The sequence below is a fragment of the Trichophyton benhamiae genome (genome assembly GCF_000151125.1).
Source record: "Trichophyton benhamiae CBS 112371 chromosome Unknown contig00476.0, whole genome shotgun sequence".
In the NCBI taxonomy this organism is placed as follows: domain Eukaryota; kingdom Fungi; phylum Ascomycota; class Eurotiomycetes; order Onygenales; family Arthrodermataceae; genus Trichophyton; species Trichophyton benhamiae.
This window is the reverse complement of record NW_003315108.1, coordinates 44,216-62,616: the sequence shown is the minus strand read 5'-3', so window position 1 is coordinate 62,616 and position 18,401 is coordinate 44,216. Positions and strand designations below refer to the sequence as shown.

General features: G+C 49.1%; 7 protein-coding genes across 7 annotated transcripts; 4 read left to right on the top strand and 3 right to left on the bottom strand.

The window, feature by feature from the left end:
• Nucleotides 1-20: 20 nt before the first annotated feature.
• ARB_06650 (uncharacterized protein) lies at nucleotides 21-1,993 on the bottom strand (the record flags this gene model as incomplete). The annotated part of the gene is made up of 6 exons (XM_003014847.1): nucleotides 21-215; nucleotides 277-920; nucleotides 978-1,132; nucleotides 1,239-1,497; nucleotides 1,570-1,698; nucleotides 1,834-1,993. The coding sequence occupies 6 exons, from the start codon at nucleotides 1,991-1,993 to the stop codon at nucleotides 21-23; spliced, it is 1,542 nt and encodes a 513-aa protein (XP_003014893.1).
• Nucleotides 1,994-2,583: 590 nt separating this feature from the next.
• Nucleotides 2,584-3,628, top strand: ARB_06649 (uncharacterized protein; the record flags this gene model as incomplete). Its single annotated transcript, XM_003014846.1, has 3 exons — nucleotides 2,584-2,639; nucleotides 2,703-3,286; nucleotides 3,330-3,628. 3 exons carry the CDS (start codon nucleotides 2,584-2,586, stop codon nucleotides 3,626-3,628), a joined length of 939 nt encoding a protein of 312 aa, XP_003014892.1.
• Nucleotides 3,629-3,874: 246 nt separating this feature from the next.
• ARB_06648 (uncharacterized protein) lies at nucleotides 3,875-4,360 on the bottom strand (the record flags this gene model as incomplete). The annotated part of the gene is made up of 1 exon (XM_003014845.1): nucleotides 3,875-4,360. One exon carries the CDS (start codon nucleotides 4,358-4,360, stop codon nucleotides 3,875-3,877), a length of 486 nt encoding a protein of 161 aa, XP_003014891.1.
• A 2,115-nt stretch (nucleotides 4,361-6,475) lies between these two features.
• On the top strand, nucleotides 6,476-7,722 carry ARB_06647 (uncharacterized protein; the record flags this gene model as incomplete). The annotated part of the gene is made up of 4 exons (XM_003014844.1): nucleotides 6,476-6,626; nucleotides 6,663-6,750; nucleotides 6,806-7,411; nucleotides 7,482-7,722. The coding sequence occupies 4 exons, from the start codon at nucleotides 6,476-6,478 to the stop codon at nucleotides 7,720-7,722; spliced, it is 1,086 nt and encodes a 361-aa protein (XP_003014890.1).
• Nucleotides 7,723-9,095: 1,373 nt separating this feature from the next.
• Nucleotides 9,096-9,605, top strand: ARB_06646 (uncharacterized protein; the record flags this gene model as incomplete). The annotated part of the gene is made up of 3 exons (XM_003014843.1): nucleotides 9,096-9,173; nucleotides 9,298-9,433; nucleotides 9,511-9,605. 3 exons carry the CDS (start codon nucleotides 9,096-9,098, stop codon nucleotides 9,603-9,605), a joined length of 309 nt encoding a protein of 102 aa, XP_003014889.1.
• A 54-nt stretch (nucleotides 9,606-9,659) lies between these two features.
• On the bottom strand, nucleotides 9,660-13,627 carry ARB_06645 (uncharacterized protein; the record flags this gene model as incomplete). The annotated part of the gene is made up of 3 exons (XM_003014842.1): nucleotides 9,660-10,238; nucleotides 10,300-10,727; nucleotides 10,795-13,627. The coding sequence occupies 3 exons, from the start codon at nucleotides 13,625-13,627 to the stop codon at nucleotides 9,660-9,662; spliced, it is 3,840 nt and encodes a 1,279-aa protein (XP_003014888.1).
• A 3,077-nt stretch (nucleotides 13,628-16,704) lies between these two features.
• Nucleotides 16,705-18,102, top strand: ARB_06644 (uncharacterized protein; the record flags this gene model as incomplete). Its single annotated transcript, XM_003014841.1, has 4 exons — nucleotides 16,705-16,957; nucleotides 17,010-17,102; nucleotides 17,180-17,304; nucleotides 17,380-18,102. 4 exons carry the CDS (start codon nucleotides 16,705-16,707, stop codon nucleotides 18,100-18,102), a joined length of 1,194 nt encoding a protein of 397 aa, XP_003014887.1.
• Nucleotides 18,103-18,401: the final 299 nt, after the last annotated feature.

The window sequence follows — 18,401 nt, the reverse complement described above, 5'->3', positions numbered from 1 at the left end:
AACGGTAGCAAAAATTGAAGCTAAGTGGTTGCGTTAGACCTTGGACTACCACCGGTCTTCTTCATTAGGCCGGCAAAGAAGGTAGCTAGCCCTTCATTACCAAGCTTGCCATCGGTACCTTGACCGATAGGAGGTATGCCGGGCGATGTTGGCCCGCCCGGAGGTGTCGGTGAGACGGAACCACTCCTTGCCGATGCACGGCTAGCTTCTCTCTCCTAGGTGTGGTCATTAGTAGTGTTGAACATATTCTGAAGAAGATATTAAGGGGAACCTTACCTTTAATCTCCGTAGCATGTCATCGGCATCGACTTGGATGCCTCCCATATTAAACTGCACGGGGCCAATATGCTCATTTACCCGGCTCGTATCATCTATGCCCATCATCATGTCTGAGTCCTTAATGACACCACCACCCTTGCGCATCTGTCTTTCTTGCTTCTCATCCTCTGCTTTAAGCTGTTCAAGTACCTCAACCTGCTCTGTCAGGAATGCCTGGGAATCAACTGTTGTCACTTCAATTTGACTGCCTTCTGACTGCCTAGCACGAGATATCGATGCAGCGCCTTTGGGATCCTTGATGGTTTGTTCATAAATAGCCACTGCACTGGCTGCAGAATCTGGGTCTTCACGCTCTTGAGCTTCCTCACCATCGCCTGAGCTGGATCGCTTCAGAGATTCTGGTGGCCCTTGTATCTCAACGGACCAACTAGTCCCAACACCCTCGATATTAAAACCTTCCCTGATAATTCTTATCTTACCCCATGAATCCCAGTTTGAAGGGACTAATATCTTGTCTCTGTCGATAACATTATGTTTGAGAGATTGTCGTTTTAGGAGTGAATGAATACCAAGTGATGACTGTATCAAACCTTGTAGTGAGTTGGCCAAGAATCGGGTGGTATATATTAATGATGATCCATCTGGTGGGGGAAAGTATCAGCAACAGGAAGTATACGGGTAAATTAAAGGAGACATACGCTTGAGAAGTATCGTTCGCATAAACTGTAAGATGTAGTCGAACTCTTCTTCTCTCCAGCCATGATCTTTTTCTAGTTGTTCAATCTTCTCAGCCTGTTTTGTAGAGTCCATGTTAGCACCGGAAGCAGCTTTGATGACAGGATAAACGTACACCCTGACAAACAACACATGTAGGAATGCCCAGCCCTTCATCCCACTCGCCAGGGCCTAGGGGTATAGAAGATACTGGACCAGACCCTGGGACGTGAGAAGGATCTAACCCTCTCCTACGGTCCTTCCAGTCACTCATGACCTCTTCCATAACAACTTTCGTCTCATCATCCAGTGATATGAGAACCGAGCGCAATAGTCGGATCCATTCTCTCAGTTCTCTGACCCATGTCCAGGGGTTTTCCCAGTCCAGAAGGAAAACTATCAACATCTCAGGGACTGTCTTCGGGTTGATCAAAGGTCGGAGGAGGGGAGCGTAAGATGCTGATGGTTCTGAAAGTAGGTAGATTGAAATTCTAGCAAGGATATCTATGGATTCAAGTGCGTATAATTAGCCAAAAAATCAAGGAAGTGTGTTGGAGGGAAATCTCCCTTTCTTACCTTCCTGCTCCGCATCGAGAACATTCTGGTATGTATATCCGAGCGCAAACTGGTTCGCAATGGGCGGTGCTTTTTGTTTTCGTCGTTCTGCAGGTAGTCCGGACTCAGCGTGATCGGTAGATAATGTTGCTAGAAATTCCCGTTGACTCTCTGGGGTGCCACCTGGAATAACACATTATTAAAACCGGCCTACAAATTCCGTACCAGGTTACTTCGAAGATATATAGAAACATCAACGAAGCTGAGGAGTTTCCCGGTACATACCAAGGACTAGCAGTGTCTTTTCCGGTAACCGCTTCCCACTCGCTCCAGCGTGAAGCATGGATGACCAAAGCTCCTTTTTCCCATCTTTGCTGGCCGGTCGGCCATCAGACCCTCCCTTTGAAGCTGAGATCTGGCTCAACCGCTGTCCTGGTTCAGGCATGCTGCGCGACCATGCCCTGGTATACAGGTGTCTAAGCTAGGAACGGGAATGGCGTTTCAGGGACGGTCCGCGGAGTGAAACGGCGGAGCAGAGTAATCGTACTCTGGATATTGAGAAGGAGGCCGAATTGACGCCTAAGGAGAGATCGCTGGAGGGTCTTTTAGTTGCTGAGAAGGACGCCCTGGTGAACTGATATTTAGGATGTCGGGGATTCAAGTTGAAGATGGAGTTGGTTCTCCTTAACTAGTTTATCCATGCCCCCAGGGGGGCGGCCACACACAAGACGCGGTAACTAAGTTCGAGCCAGCGAGGGACCAACTAACAGCCGGTTATTCTGTCAGCACAGGAGGCTTGTCTCTTCTCTCAATATCGTGCCAGACGAAGCTCAAGTATCTTACGTGGAGTTTTGGGCGGTCTTTGGATGTTTTGTTGTTTATCAAGGTGAACCACGTGACCTTTAATTTGGGCGTGAAGCTTCCGAAGAAAAGAAGCAGAGGAGCTACAACAAGTTTGAAGAAGGTTGATAAAGCTGATTATAACTGCTATTATCTTGCTATTCCGACATTTAGAAGTGTAACTGCAGGTCTAGCATGAACGCGATCCGTCAGATTGAAGCTCTGAATAAGAAAGAGCTCGAGAATGCAGTGTAAGGCCTCCATTCTATAGCATCTGGACAGCGTTGCTAACAGCTGTTTTGCCTCCGGTTTAGGCCCCCAGAAGCTTCCTGGCACGCTGATTACCGTGATACAGCGTATATCTACATCGGAGGCCTTCCGTTTGATATCAGTGAAGGTGACATATTAACAATATTCTCACAATACGGCAATCCAGTGCATTTAAACCTGGTTAGAGACAAAGAGACGGGCAAAAGCCGAGGATTTGCATTTCTTAAATATGAGGACCAACGAAGTACAGACCTAGCGGTTGACAACCTTGGAGGAGCTACAGTGCTAGGCAGAGTGCTCAGAGTGGACCATGTGCGGTATAAGAGACGTGATGACGAAGGAACGGAAGATAATCTCGTGAATGTGGATGAGAATGGGGAGGTGATGGAGTCAGACCGGGATGCAGAGGAGGAGAAGGAGACAGAAAGAAGTAGTCGACGGAGGTCTAGGCGTCATGAATCCGAGGAACGGAAGAGGCCTTCTCGACCGTTATTGAAGGAAGAGGTGGAACTACAGCAGCTGATGGATGAACATGACGACGAGGACCCAATGAAGGAGTATCTTATAAAGGAGAAGAAGGAAGAAGTCGAAAATGCACTGGCGCTGGTGAAGGCAAAGAGCAAATCGAGTAGGCAAGATCGAGACCGAGATCGTAGCCGGGACGGCCATAGGACATCCCGTCGCCATCGACATCATAGGAGGAGGCACAGTGAAGAACGATCGCGGTCGAGGGAAAGGCGGTCACCACATAGGAGCAGGAGGGACGGGTCCAGGGAACGGTCAAGCGAACGAAGACATCGTCGAGAACGACGGGATAGGAGTTGAATTATCTCTATCTTGCTTATTAACATCTAATTATACAACGCGAAGTTTCGCAAACGGCGGACTACCCCCTGAAGAAATCCTAATACGCCGCTTCTCTGTGGATTCATCCACGCGTAAGGGCAAGTCAATATATTCTTGTGTTTGAGTCAGTCAAACCTCAGAGCTAGGGGATGCCAGGCCCTTGTGCCGAACCACGGGCGAATGCATTGACTCAGTTCTCTGCGGTAGGGTTCGATTAGGAATATGGCTATCAACAATGATTAAACCTGTTCCAAAAATGATAGGAACTGTCTGCCTGGGTTAGATGAGGTTTTCCTTTGTTCTGCGAGTATAAGTATGGGTCGAAATTGCGAATCTCGATTTGCTGGATCAAAAAAAAAGGCGCGGTCTTTCAGCTTCCGAGATATCGTTTCCACCCAGCTCTAAGACACTGCCGGGTCCCGTCACTCGCCTCTTGAAGAACGAAACGTTCCCATCTACCGGCTTTGCCAGCTCCTAGCACCAGCAGTGACTTATCGCTCGTCCAGCCAATTATTCCCTTTGAAGGCCGCTCAGAAGGCGCACCTGGTGGCGGAATGTAGTTGGAGCCAAGTGGTTCTTCGCCAATATCAAATCTTGCACTGGCAAATGAGTAGACGTCTGAGAAGACACGGGGAAGGAAAGGCAGTTTGCTTATTAACCCCCATCCCCGATTTGTTGATTCCTCCAGGGGGGCGGTTGCTGGTGCATTGTTTGTTTCCTGTCCATTCCTGGCATGTGGGATATCAAATATGTGTAGAGTTGCCTTATCAGATGTGACGGCAAGAAGCGTATTCGATGGAGATATTGCTAGAGAGAATATCTCCGCTGGATCAAGACCTCTTCGAAGCTCAGCCATCTTCGCCCCATTGCTAGTAGCGAATAATCTAATAATTGTCCCCTGCAAGCCGGGTTAGCGGATATTATTTTTGGCGATGGGTAACTATGGCATAAATACTGTTTGACTGGCGGTGGCGAGCACCGCTCCATCACCGCTGAACGTCATTGCACTCAGGGGTGATGTGTGAGCCGGAAGAATGCTAACGTTCCCTGTATCTAATTTGATCAATTGAACCTGTCCTGCGGATCGGCCGGGGACAGCGATATGTGTCTCTCCAAGGCAGACAAGGCCATGTGGGTTCTCTCCAGTCTCGTAGACTGCTATCTTCTTAGGTGGGACTGAAAAGGCGTAGAGATGGACACAGTCATAAAGAGCAACAGCTATGCGAGACTTGGTGATGCGCACTCGCAGAATCGAGGTGCGAAATTCAAGAGTCATGGCAGCGACTTGTTTTGCATCATCCCATATTATCACCTACTAGAAGTGAGTATTCAAATATAGAGAACAAAGCAAAGATGTAGATACCTTGTTTTGGGGGAACTTGGGGGTGTGACCTCCCCCAACGAGGGCTAGGTAGTTGGACTGTCCAACCATCTCAACTATGCCCACTCCCGCGTTGAAGTCTGAGAATATTATGAGTAAATCATTCACCGTTAGAGACAGTGTCAAGAGGCCTTACCTCTGGATACCTTGAGCTCGCAGGGATCCGAGTTGAATACTATACGGGGCGTGTTAGTCTATGTTTACCTACAGCCTTCTAACGTGCATAGAACAACAAGACCAGCTTACCGCAGAACCCGGAGTTCAGTCCAACGGAGAAACAGCTGCTGTCACTGTTGAATGAGGCCGTCAACGACACCGGGCCTCCAGAGGCATCGATCATCTCTCTTGTATTCATGGTTGTTGGTTTGGTCGACCCCAGCTACCAAGCTACAAACCGATCAAAGAACCTCCTCCAAAAGCTATACACCCACCCAACAACCTTCCTGCGCGTTGAAATCCTAGTCACTGGCGCTCAAGTGAACTATCTTATTCACAGACTGAGGTTGCTGAATGTTCGGGCGTCTTAAGGCAAATAAATATATTTTATATAACATCATCGTCACTTTGAACCAAACATAAAACGCCATCACTTAAGGGCCATCACCGGGTCACATGACAGGGTCACCCAGAGCTTCCTTCTGCTGCTTCTCAGCTCTCTCCGTCACTTGCGGGCGCAAACCAGCCCAGCGTTGGAGGGTGATTCCGTCTCCCCGCCATCGCTTCTACCCAGCGGCCCAACTAGCAAACCGTCCGTGGCTTCACTCTTGTCTCCATGTGAGTAGAAAAAAAAAAAAAATAAGGGGCGGAAAAAGGGGCAAGAGAAAAAAAAAAAAGAAAATTACCAAAAATACAAACGCCCGTAATCTCTAGTAGTGGTGCACAGGCGACGTATGGAGATTACGCACAGGGGCTGTATTGATAGCGTATGAGGATTCCTCTCTGGCCAATGGAAATGTGCGATATTAGCCAAAGTTACAGAACACCCGCAGACGATGTACTTGCCGATACGGCGGGTGACGGTACGGTAACTCCACGTGATTCAACCCCCTAAAGTTGCCCTTGGCCGCAGTTTGTTAATTTACCTCTTTTACTCCTGCCTCAACGCCCAAGAAAGACACTCGCTTCTCCCCCTGCTGAACGACGAGACCAACATCCAGCGCTGTCTCTTGCGTCCGCATCTTTCTCCTGCGCCGGTGACTGTCTGCCTGCTGCTCGACCTCCTCAGTTCAGCTCCCGGATCCCTTCTTCTCTTGCTTCTCCAGGCCACCAAGGGACAACTGCCTATCAATATCTCAAACCCCCGAGTCCATCACCATGTCAGCCCCAAACAACGTACGTGCCCTTTTTCTCCACGGTATCCTTGCGCTGAGTGTGGTCCATACGGGCCTCTTATGCGTGTACACCGGACCCTCTATGGCTGAAAGTGTGAGATTTTTGCTGACCCGGTGGGCAATAGATCAGAATCCGTAAGAAGAAGAATGTCAAGAAGGGCATTCAATTTAGTTTGATGGTCTGTGGTGCGAGCGGAACTGGTACGTCTTGTCATCGCCATTGATTATAATCGCCGCTATGAGCTCTTAGCTGATGCCAATGGCTACAGGTCGCACCACCTTCGTCAACACTCTATGCGGCAAGCAGGTCCTTCAGGGGAAAGACGCCGATGACGCCCAGACCGCTCACCTCGAGGAGGGCGTTCGCATAAAACCAGTTACTGTTGGTATGGATACCCAAGACTACGATGGTAGCTTGACAGGATGCTGACTCAATTTGAAAATAGAGCTAGAACTCGACGAGGAGGGTACTCGCATTTCTCTCACCATTGTCGACACCCCCGGATTCGGTGACCAGATCAACAACGAAGAAAGGTATAGCAGTCCATTCTTTTACAGTGATTACATGCAAATAACTAACACTGGCTAGCTTCTCGGAAATTGTTGGGTACCTCGAACGCCAATATGATGACATTTTGGCCGAGGAGTCAAGAATCAAGCGTAACCCTAGATTCCGTGACAACCGTGTCCACGCTCTGCTTTACTTCATCACACCAACTGGCCACGGTCTCCGAGAGCTTGACATTGAGCTCATGAAGCGCCTCTCCCCACGTGTCAACGTTATCCCCGTCATCGGCAAGGCCGACTCTTTCACACCGGCTGAGCTTGCGGAGTCAAAGAAGCTTATCATGGAGGATATCGAACATTACCGTATCCCCGTCTACAACTTCCCATACGACATTGAAGAAGACGACGAAGACACCGTGCAAGAGAACGAGGAATACCGGTCACTGATGCCCTTCGCCATCGTTGGTTCCGAGGACGTTCTTGAGATCGGTGGTCGCAAGGTACGGGCCAGACAGTACCCATGGGGTGTTGTAGAGGTCGAGAACCAGCGCCACTCCGACTTCCTGGCTGTCCGCAGTGCTCTCCTCCACAGCCATTTGGCCGATCTCAAGGAAATCACCCATGACTTCCTGTACGAAAACTACCGTACCGAGAAGCTCAGCAAGAGCGTCGAAGGAGGTGCTTCTGCGTATGTTTTCCACACTTTCCTTATATACTTTACTGGTTGTTGCTTGGCCATTATGCTAACGACATTTTAGTTCTCATGACTCTACCATGAACCCTGAAGACTTGGCTTCCCAGTCTGTCCGCCTCAAGGAAGAACAGCTCCGCCGAGAAGAGGAGAAGCTGCGTGAAATCGAGCTCAAGGTACAGCGTGAGATTAACGAGAAACGACAGGAGCTTCTGGCCCGTGAGAGCCAGCTGAGAGAAATCGAAGCCCGCATGCAGCGTGAACAGGCTGCCCAACAGAGCCAGGATCCTAACGGAGACGCGGCATAAGCAAAACTTCCTGCCAAGATACGAAGCTAAGCAGCTAGGAGGAAGTAAATAGCTGATACTTGCGCCGTTTGATACTGCGGTTAGAACTTTTTTCTTTTTTGATATTCGGAATGGAGGTCGCACACTCCCATACACGGAGTGCTCAAAAAGGAGGAATGATCCCAAAGTCGCGCGAGCTGAGGGGATATAAAAGAATAACAAGAATAATGGGAAGTAAATGTCATGCTTGGAGAGGGAGACTCGCCTTTTTACACCAGCCATTAGAGTGCACATTTCCCTGTTGTCGCTCATTTCTTTACATGCCTTCTTCGTTTTATCCTCATGTATACCTCAAATCCTAACCAACCTCCACTCCCTAGCTTTCACTTTTCCTTTTTTTCTCCCCCTGGCACCCTTTCGCTTCTCTCCTTGTGTTCCTATCTGCGGTTTCTTACTTACCTTTCCTCGGCTATTACGTCCCTTTCGTGCTTTGCTTGAACTTCAGCACTCCTCCCAACTTGTCAAGTAGGGGTAACCCCCTATCCAGCCCGTCACCCCTTTATTTTATCTTATGCCCTCTATTATTTCTCCTGATGCAACCACCGCCCGCCATTCTTCCATACCCGGTTACCGCGCGTGTTTTTCTTTGACCTCTTACTATTTTAAAGAACAAGAAGAGTAGTTTAATTAATGGTTATTTAATCCTATGCTCCTTTTCCAACTTGTCGTACAGTCTGCTGGCCTGATTCTGAATTGACCAGGCGCATCCTGGCCACGTACAGTACAGGAGAGGAGATTAATTTTTTTTTTTTTCCCCTCCCACGCATGAGCAAGCCCGTTTCGCTTCCGATATAAATCCGTGTCGTTTCAGCTGGATTCTAAACATGGCTTTTTCTGTACGACTCTAACAGCAGTCTGAGCCCGTTGTCGTTCGTTGCTGTTGGTCCGAATCCCGTTGCCACGATTCATGTGCTACATCGCAAAGCTGAGGAGCAAAGGTGTAAAATAAAACATCGAGAATATAATAACAAACTAACTAGCTAATCTATACAATCTAATTAACATACGTAGGTAGAAGCAAGGAAGCTACGGACAATGAGGAAACAGACATGATAGGGAGAGCATCAAAATCCTATCCACAACTTGCTAGTTTGATTGATTGATTGACTGCTTGCCAGAAGAGAAGGGGTATCTCAAGAGTTGCATGACGAGCCTTATGAGAACATTCGCGAATCATTCCGTATGTGAAGAGAAGTGAAATGAAGAAAGAAAAGAAGAAAAATAAAGAGAATAAAAGGAACTAACATAAAAGAAATCAAGAGAAGAAGAGGGGGAAAGTAGGTAGATATGTAATTAAAATATTTCAAATATAGAAGAAAGTCGAAGACGTGAGAATGAAGCGGGATGGAGAGGAAGAAAAAATACAGTGGAAGAGGAGAAGAAGACGGCGCCAGGTTGATATGTTAACCTATGTAAGTAGTTGGGATGAATTAATGGTTGGTGCACGCCTGGAGGTAGTAGTGGTTAGGAGGTTAGCGGACATGGTATAGAAGGTCAGAGACATGGATGGGAAAGGCTTTTTCATCGAGGTAGTAGGAGGGATATGGTATGGTTTTGGATTTTGTCGTGGTTAAGGTGGCATCATCATCAGAAACAGGAGAAGGAGGAGGAGGAGGAGGAGGAGGTGCGAACGGAGGAGTGACATCAGGCATTATGCCCATTCTGCTCATGGGTGAGAATGGGTCGGCTAAGGATTAGAAGGCAGGTGCATAAACGCTCGAGGAATTGGAAAATTTGAACGCCGTATAGGACAAGTTGAAGAAAAGGCAGTAAGTAGCTTCATATGCTCTCAAAAAGACGGAAAGAAGCTGGACGAAGATATCCCGTTACTCCCATGGTGTTGATTATGTGTTGTTTTTCGTTATTCCTTGGTGTATTTGCAATCCTGTTTTTCTCATTTATGCTGGTTTGTTCCAAAAGTCAAGGCTGGTGACGACATCTTCTCCGTTTTCATCTTCGTAGGCATAAATTATCTGTGACAGACTGGTTAGTAAAGATATGACTAAAGTCGTGGTAGATGAAAGGATAGATAGAGTGAGACAAACCTCTCGAGTAGAAGAATGCAGCATACGAATATTTCGTCCTGTCATAACGTGTACCAATTCACTGGTTTCAAGATGCCGGATTTCAATGAAGCTGGGCTCAAATGCTAGGATGTATGGATAAGATAGGGCGAATGCAGTAGGGTTGCCTTCCCAGGCAATTCGCCAGTCTGGACGGGCTCGCCATCCGTTACGGTTGACGAAGAAGGAGAAGTCAGAGTAATTGAGCAAGAATTCTCCGTTTAGTCGTTCAATGTGGATGGGCTTCACGTTTTCTTTTCTTGCAACGAAATCCAGCGACGTGTCTGCTTGGTCGAGGAGGGATTGCCTCTCAGTGGTTTCTAAACTGACAACTTCGAAGCCACGAGAACAACCAACGCAAAGAGTTGAGCGTAAGAAATGAACCGAAGATGATTCAGCGGGGATGTAGAATTCCTGAAATAGATTAGTTAGCGATTGCATTGGAGGCAATGAGGAAATCATCAGGATTGAGTACCTTAAAGGGTTTCAAAGCATCCTGACCAGTCTGGAACATCTTGCTGAGAGGCTTCTTCTTGCCCTTGGCCAAATTCTCCATAGGCTCGAAGACTTTTATGGTCGTTGATAGAGTCGAGGTCTTCACGGAGCACACCAGGTGTCTTCCGAGACCAATACCAGATTTGAAGAAATTGGCGTGACCCTGAATCTTTTTGGGCCGCCGGACCATGGCGCTTTGGCTATCGCTTGTATCTAACGCCTCAAGCGGGTAAGAGCTAAGTGTCTTGTTGGCAAGAACAAGCAGCAGCTGGTATTCTTCCAAGGTATCAATCTGGGTTACCGCATTGGCTTCAAGGACACGCTTTGGAGTTGCGGATTTATCTTTTGGCCAGCGTTCAGACACATAGATACCATTATCAGTTCCATATACAAGCTTGCGGCCACCATCTGTATAGTTGTCATGTTAGTGGAAGCCTAACGTAAATCCATAAGAAAAGCGAACACAGGTACGTACCAATTGGAACCAAACAGTTGATTCTATTGACAGCGCTAAAGAAGCCCTCGCAAAGGATAGTCTTGGAATAGAAGTTACTATTTCGCTCCCGCAGTTTTCTCTGTTGCTCTTCGACCAATTCGATGAACCGTTTCCGCTGGGTCTGGGAGGTTGCGTGTAGAGTTATCTCATAACCCCCTTTACCTAAGTGACGGAAGGTAACAGGCAACCCTTCCTTGGACGAAGCTGGAGTAGTGCTGGCTGTTCTGGTTCCTGGAATCAGGCCACCGGCAGTAGGACGTTTATGAATGCCAAGTTTAGGCAGCACTTCTTCCATTTGGGTTATAACAAGAAGCTCAAGCGGGATAGGCTTCCGATATACCCTATACTCTTCTCGTTTATTCACAGGTTTTATGCGAACAAGTAGGACAGAGTGATCAAACAGGTAGGCTGTAACTTCTGCCGAGTCGGTTGGACCCTTCTTGAATGCCATCTTGATCAACATCACTCGGTTCTCCTCAGTGAGCTTCAGATCAACGTAATCGCCCGGAGTGAATTTCAAAGCAGAGTTCAGTTGCACAAGGTTGAAGTGGTTCTCTGCTTTTCCACTCTCTGTGTTCACCCGAGAAAGGAAGTCTCGGATAAGAACAATGGCCTTGGGGATATCCTCCTTATCTGGGCTATCGTCAGCAGTGTATTTAGCCACACCTTCAAGAAGAAGTGGATATCTCGCCAATCGGGTGGTAGGTTTGGTAAGGTAACCGTTCAGTTCGAGTTTTCGAGACTCCTTCAGGCGTTCTGTCTCCTCGACGAATTTGGCAAACGCAGGGTTCGAGGATCTCTCCTTTTCAAATTCATACTTTCCGTGAAGCTGGTTTGCACCGTATCTAATGAAGGGATCAAATCGAGGGACGAATTGAAGGAAAATATCACCGATGGTTTTCACAACGGGGGTTTCCTTTTGTCGGGCGTTGAGAGCTTCACTTAATTTGGAGTTGACGCTCAAAACCTCCAGGCAGTTACCGAACACAGTTCGGATAAACTTCTCTCGGCGATGCTCAGGGATAGGGGAAAGGCTGGGGTTGTTGGGAGATCGTAGAGGGCGCATCCAGAAGTCTCTCAAGTATTCCAAGTCCTTAACGAAGTCACGTTCGGTATACATCATCTCGAAGATGATTTCTTGTCGCTTCTTCTCACGGTCCTCGAGACTGTCAGCTACTTCCTTGGGCACCGTGTTGATCCAAAGCTTCTGATCATCATTGTCCTCATGGTCATGAAGACTTCCCTTGGAGGCAGATGGTCTCAGACCCGGCTGGGGCTTGAGGTTCAACCTTGCTTGTTGCTCCAAGCGTCGCGGGCAAGCAATCGAATAACAGAGTTGGTCTCTGGTACAAGTAGGAGAATAACACTCTGTCAAGAGAGTAAATACCCCGTTGACATCGTTGACAGGTGACTCTTCACCCAGGGTTTCTCTAAACTGGTAGAGTTCGCCTGGAGCATCTCGTAATCGATGGTCATACGTGACATCATGGAAGAGTTTTTGAGCATCTAGAGCCCGACCAAGGAGGAGAGCTAGGTTACGGTCTGTTGTCTTAATAATGTAGGATATCAAGTCAACAGCCTCTGCGCCTGTAAAGGCGTTAGTGTAGGCTAGGTCGTTTTTAATGCGCTCACCAACAGCAATCCGCTCTCTAAAGACGGCAGCTACTCGAGATAGGAGAGCTGGGTAAGCGAGCGGTGTTCTGCGGTGCACGTTGTTTGGTGGAGGTGCTCCAGCCATGGAGGAGTTAGGGGATTTGGCGGCGACAGGTTTTTGCAAACTGTTGTTGCGTTCGGGGGCGATGGTTGATGCCATGGATAAAGTACGTGAATTAACAGAGCTTTCACTGGGATGTCGTACTCGCAATTGAAGATCTTGCTGTGGTGGTAGCACATGATGTCCAGAGTGCGAGGGAACCAGTGGCTCATCTATGGTGGGTTGTATTGATACTGGTGATTCTGAATAATGGCGGTCCATACCTCCAGCCCGTTCCCGCTCTAGACCTGACTCTCGTCTCCTATTCGGTACAACCCTTCCGGAACTGATGGTTTGGGCATGGTCGCGGTCTGCCGAGTAAGAACTCATCGACATGGCTCGTTCGTTATCATGTCTTTCTGGAACGATACGGCCCTGTGCGGTTCTAGAACCCATTGAATGGTATGACGGTTGGCGGAAAGCATTGACAGGGGTCGGAGGGAATTGTGACTGCGGCGATTGGTATGAAGGAGGCCCTCCTAGTCTAGCCATCGAACGGGACCGATATTGATCTGAGTTGAGAGCTGGAGGAGGCAAAGGGCGTCCGTGCGGGTTTTGCTGTTGGAACTGAGGAGGCATGGGTCCTGGGCGGGAGTCCAGTCGTTGAGGGTGAGGGTACTGAGGCCGACCGGGGTAAGGCCGTTGCTGCATACCAGGAGGGTATTGCTGCGGGTTCTGAGGCGGCATAGGACGTTGTTGATGATGGGGAGGTGGCGGTGCGCGTTGTTGTGGGGGAGGACCCGAGCCGTTAGGTTGTTGCCATTGAGAGTTTTGATATCCCGCCTGCGGATTCGGCGGGTATCCGCCACGAGACTGTCGCATAGGAGGAGGCGGCCCCCGAGATTGGGCGTACGGGTCTGACTGGTGAGAGGTCATTGTATGGGCGCGTTCCTGGTTAAATTGCGGAGAGTGCGATGTCATCGTCTGAGACCTGCCTGGGGGCGGCGTTCCTCCGAAAATTTCTGAGAATGCAGCATCTCGCTGGAAGGAAGAAGAAGCAGGGCCACGAGAGGCTCCAGGCCGGTAACCTCGTCCTTGCTGGGCGCCCAGATCTGCCATGATAAATATGCCTCTCTCTCACACAGGCTCACACGCACACACGCCTCTTATGTAAGTATGAAATAGCCCTCGGATATAAAAGCTGGGGTTCGGGTTTGACGTATTGGGTGTGATTCGAGTACTGCCGAGTCTGTCGGTAGGAAGGCCTGGCAACTTATTCGCTTCGTAGTAACATCCAAATTGGAGGCCAAAAAAAAAAAGAAAGAAAGAAAGAAAGAAGGGGAAGAAGAGTGACTGCGAGTATGTGGTGGTCAGCTCCCCTTCATTCTCCGAGTAGCTCAACCACGCAAGTCAAATGGTGACCGAGCGACAAGACGACGCAAAAGGAGAACGTCCACGCGAGCCCTATCCAGCAAAGAGGAGTAAGACAAGCGCTCTTTACTGAGGCCAGCAGGGCGATGGCTTCGGCAGGGGAGCAAAAGCTGCGTGTCTTTTGCTGGGGGAGTTAGATAGGGATCCCCTCAATGCCCTCCAGGCAGAGGAAAACTCGGGGTCCCGGTGCAGGAGGACAATGCCGGGCCAGCAGCAAGCTGTGAGCGGAGGTGAAGACGTCGACGGAGTAGCTCTGATGGTCGAGCAGCGTGCACGAAGGAGGCAGACGAAGATGTCGTTGAGCCGCGAGTTGAAGATGTTTCTTCTTCGTCTTTTTGGATGTTCGACCTTGACCTCACGAAGCAGGCAGCCGAAAGGGGTTTAGCTCGGTATTTGCGGTAACTTATAGTACAGGACGCCCTCGATGTGCCGACGCAGCGGGTTTTACGGCAGATAATTGGATAATTGTCCAGCCGCCAGGAGGCGAGAGAGTAGCAGCGGCAGGGAAGATGCTCCAGCAGCCGAGGAGGGAAAAAAATCCAAGTGAAGACACAGTGAATGCAGAGCGTGTGCTGCGTCCCTTGCGGCTGTACGGCGGCTGTATTTAATGTATTCACGTGACCGGGATCCTGATTGGGCCTTGAATCTCAATCTTTCGAACATCCAAAAGACGACGAGGAGAGATAAACAAGACTTGAGAAAGCTAGGAAAGAGACTGGAGAAGACGAGCCAGCGGACACTTCACTACGAGATAGAAAGGCACCCTGTCCGGCGAGAGATCAGAGCAGAGCAGACGACGAGGACGAGGACGAACACGAAGCATACTCGCTGACGATAAACAAGAGCTACTACAGCTGCCTACGGGAACTCATCGTCCCAGACGGTGGGTGAGAGGACCGCCTTCGATCGCGAACAAGATACAGCCAGGAGCTGCAGACACAATGGCAGAGAGCGAGCTTGCTCCCAAGTTTGCCCCCTTTATCGGGATGGTTAGTTCTAGTTCCCTGTTGCTGTTGGATGGCCGGGCTTGAAGTCATGGACTGACTACTATCCTCTTATCATATTCGAACCAGGCCGGTATAGCTTCTGCTGTAAGTATTTATCTACGATAAAATCTTATCAAAGGGCGTTGCTGATAGATGCGTTACTAGATAATCTTTGGATGTACGTTTGACCTTCCTGCGGACAATGGGAATATCAGAATCTCCTCATACTGACAATGTTACCCTTTCCAGGTGTAGGAGCGGCATATGGCACAGCAAAGGCCGGAATTGGTATTGCGGGTGTCGGAACATTCAGACCTGATTTGATTATGAAGGCATGCTACCACATCTTACCCCTTTGGCTTGTGTGAAGGGACACTTTGTTAACCTGGCTTCACCCTATAGTCACTGATACCCGTTGTCATGGCCGGTATCATCGCCGTGTACGGACTTGTCGTTGCCGTTCTGATTGCAGGAGATCTGGGGCCACCACCAGAGACGCAGTATAGTTTATACGCGTATGTGGAGTTTATAATACCTTGGGACAGAAACGACTGGACGGCTACTGACTAGGTGGTAGGGGATGCTTACATCTTGCGGCTGGTCTCTCAGTTGGCCTTGCAGGCCTGGCTGCCGGTTACACTATTGGAATCGTCGGCGAAGCTGTAAGTTGTGCCACTATAGCTCTGCTTGATCCTTTACTAAAAAGGAACACATAGGGAACACGCGCGTATATGCAACAGTCCAAGGTGTTTGTAGGAATGGTCTTGATATTAATTTTTGGTGAAGTCCTGGGTCTATATGGGTATGTCTGCCATTAACCACCTTTGTCACTGTCCTGCGTGCTGACTCTCTGGCTAGTTTGATTGTTGGTCTGATTCTAAACTCGAAGAGCTCTGCATAGACGTGCTTCATTTCTTGTGAACTTTGCTGTCGTTTGATGGACTCTTCTGCTTTCTCCGTTTATTTACCATCTCATCTGCCACTTACCACTTACCACCTGCCATCTGCTATATCCTGCTATCTCCAGCAGACAGCATGCTCTCCGACGTGTCCCCTTGCTGTATATACTCCAGCATCGCGCCCCAACCTGCCTACCTAGCCGGGCATTGGGTTGTTTCGGGATGTTCTTACCATTCTCTCTTGCTCTAGACCTGCTTCCTGCGCTCTGCATGTACTCTACCAATAACTAATATCATCGTCTCTTGTCCGCTTCCACTTCCCGCTTCCTCTTCCGCCTCCCTCTGCCGTCCTCCTTTCTTCCTCCTCTCTCCCGCCCTGCTCTTCCCTGTCGATTATGCCTGACTAAGCCATGACTAATCTCCTATTACGTCAGAGAAAGTCGCAAGTTCCGCCGCCAGAGCTTTTCCGCTTCGTTTTAGCTTGCCTGAAGACGAAACGAAACAGAAAAAGCCCCCAGGACGGCGATGTCTCGTGTGCTTCTCCTTCGGCTTGCGGACGCTTCCGGACATCAATGGCGATTGTCGCGCCCGTCGGCTTACCTCGTTTGCGCCCTCAATGCCCGCTGAACAAGCTGCAACTAACTACGTCACCCAAGTATCGCTCTACGCCGAAATCTCCGAACCGGTTTCGCTGGGCTTGGTCTCCTTCTTAGGCGTCCATCGTGTCGGCATGGCGACGTGAATAAAAGGAGAGCAGACAGATAAGAGAAGGAAATTGCTAGGGAAATACCAAACCACAGAGTTATTGTCTGCTTGGATATATACGAAATACACTACAACTACAACTGAAGGCGGGGGAAAGGAAACGCATCTCTTTGTGATGGCAACAACAAAGATGATAAAACAGCTGTTGCCTGACATTGCACATGCGAAGGAACAGCAGCAGCAGCAGCAGCAGGTACTGGAGCATGACCATATAGAGGCTGAGGTCAAGCCGGACCGTCTCTCATGGCCGGCATCGAGGCCTAGGACACCTAAGGACGTTGTTCAAGCCCGGCTGAAGCAGGATGCCGGTTTGCCCGATAACGGACTTACAATTGACGACTTTGACCTCATCAAGACCCTTGGGACAGGTGCGTGCCAGCCTACCTTGGTTTTATGCCGGACGCTACTAACATGTAACAGGCACCTTTGCTCGGGTATGGTTTGCCAGGTTAAAGGCTGCCAAAGAACCCAACAAGAACATCTTTGCTCTGAAGATACTCAGGAAAGCCGAAGGTAAGCTACCCGATTTCCCCAACTACTCAAAAAGCGGTGAGCCATTGTCTAACGGAGGATTTCTTTCTCACCTACAGTAATAAAGCTGAAACAAGTCGAACATGTACGAAACGAAAGCAAGTGCCTCTCCAAGGCTGCCGGTCATCCTTTTATAACGACACTAATCACCACCTTTTCGGACGAACAATGCCTCTATATGCTGGTATGGACCTATCATACCTCGTACCTTTCCCTTTTTAGCCTATGTTCTACGGACTCCCCGGCTAACCATGTCTAGCTTGAATACTGCCCCGGCGGCGAAATATTCAGCTTCCTCCGGCGAGCTCGCAGATTCGACGAATACACTTCTAAATTCTACGCCGCTGAAATAACATTAGTGATCGGGTACCTGCATGACATGCATGGAATAGCCTACCGCGACCTCAAGCCCGAAAACATCCTCCTCGACCAGGAAGGCCATCTCAAACTAGTCGACTTTGGCTTCGCAAAGCAACTATATAACCTCGAGACCTACACCCTCTGCGGCACACCGGAATACCTCGCTCCTGAAGTCATACATAACAGCGGCCATGGCCTTGCAGTTGATTGGTGGGCCCTGGGAATCCTCATCTACGAGTTTATAGTCGGTCAACCGCCCTTCTGGGACTCAAACCCAATGGGGATATACGAAAAGATAGTCGCAGGATGCATCCGTTTTCCCGCGAACATGCCTGCCTCAGCTAAGGATATAATTAGTGCTCTTTGCAAGGTCAATCCGTCCGAACGACTGGGCCATATATCCGGAGGCAGCCAGCGGATTAGGGACCATCCATTCTTTGAAGGCATCGATTGGGATGACTTATACCACAAGCGGGTTAAGGGACCGATTGTGCCGCAGGTGAGCCATCCTGCAGATACGGCGAATTTCGAAGAGTATCCGGACCCTCCGGACCCAGCCACACAGGCGGTGTACACCGATGAGATGAAGGCACGGTATGAAGAGATATTCCAGGACTTTTAAGCGAGCCCTTGGACGGGAATACATAATTTTTTGGGGGTTTTTGGGGGGTAACCTTGACGGTTGGGCGTCTTTGTGTGAGTTTTTCTTTGGGCTCGCTCACACCTAGTTAACTAAACTAATTGCACTAAGCGCACACTATGCCACGCGCAATGCGACTTCAATATGGCATCAACATTCGACATTGATAAATCATCTACTACTACTACAACCTCCTGGCACTACCTCCGTTGGACACTACCTCTCTTTTCTTCAACTTTATATACGACGGTGACTCTTAGGGCTGCCACGAAAACGTTACG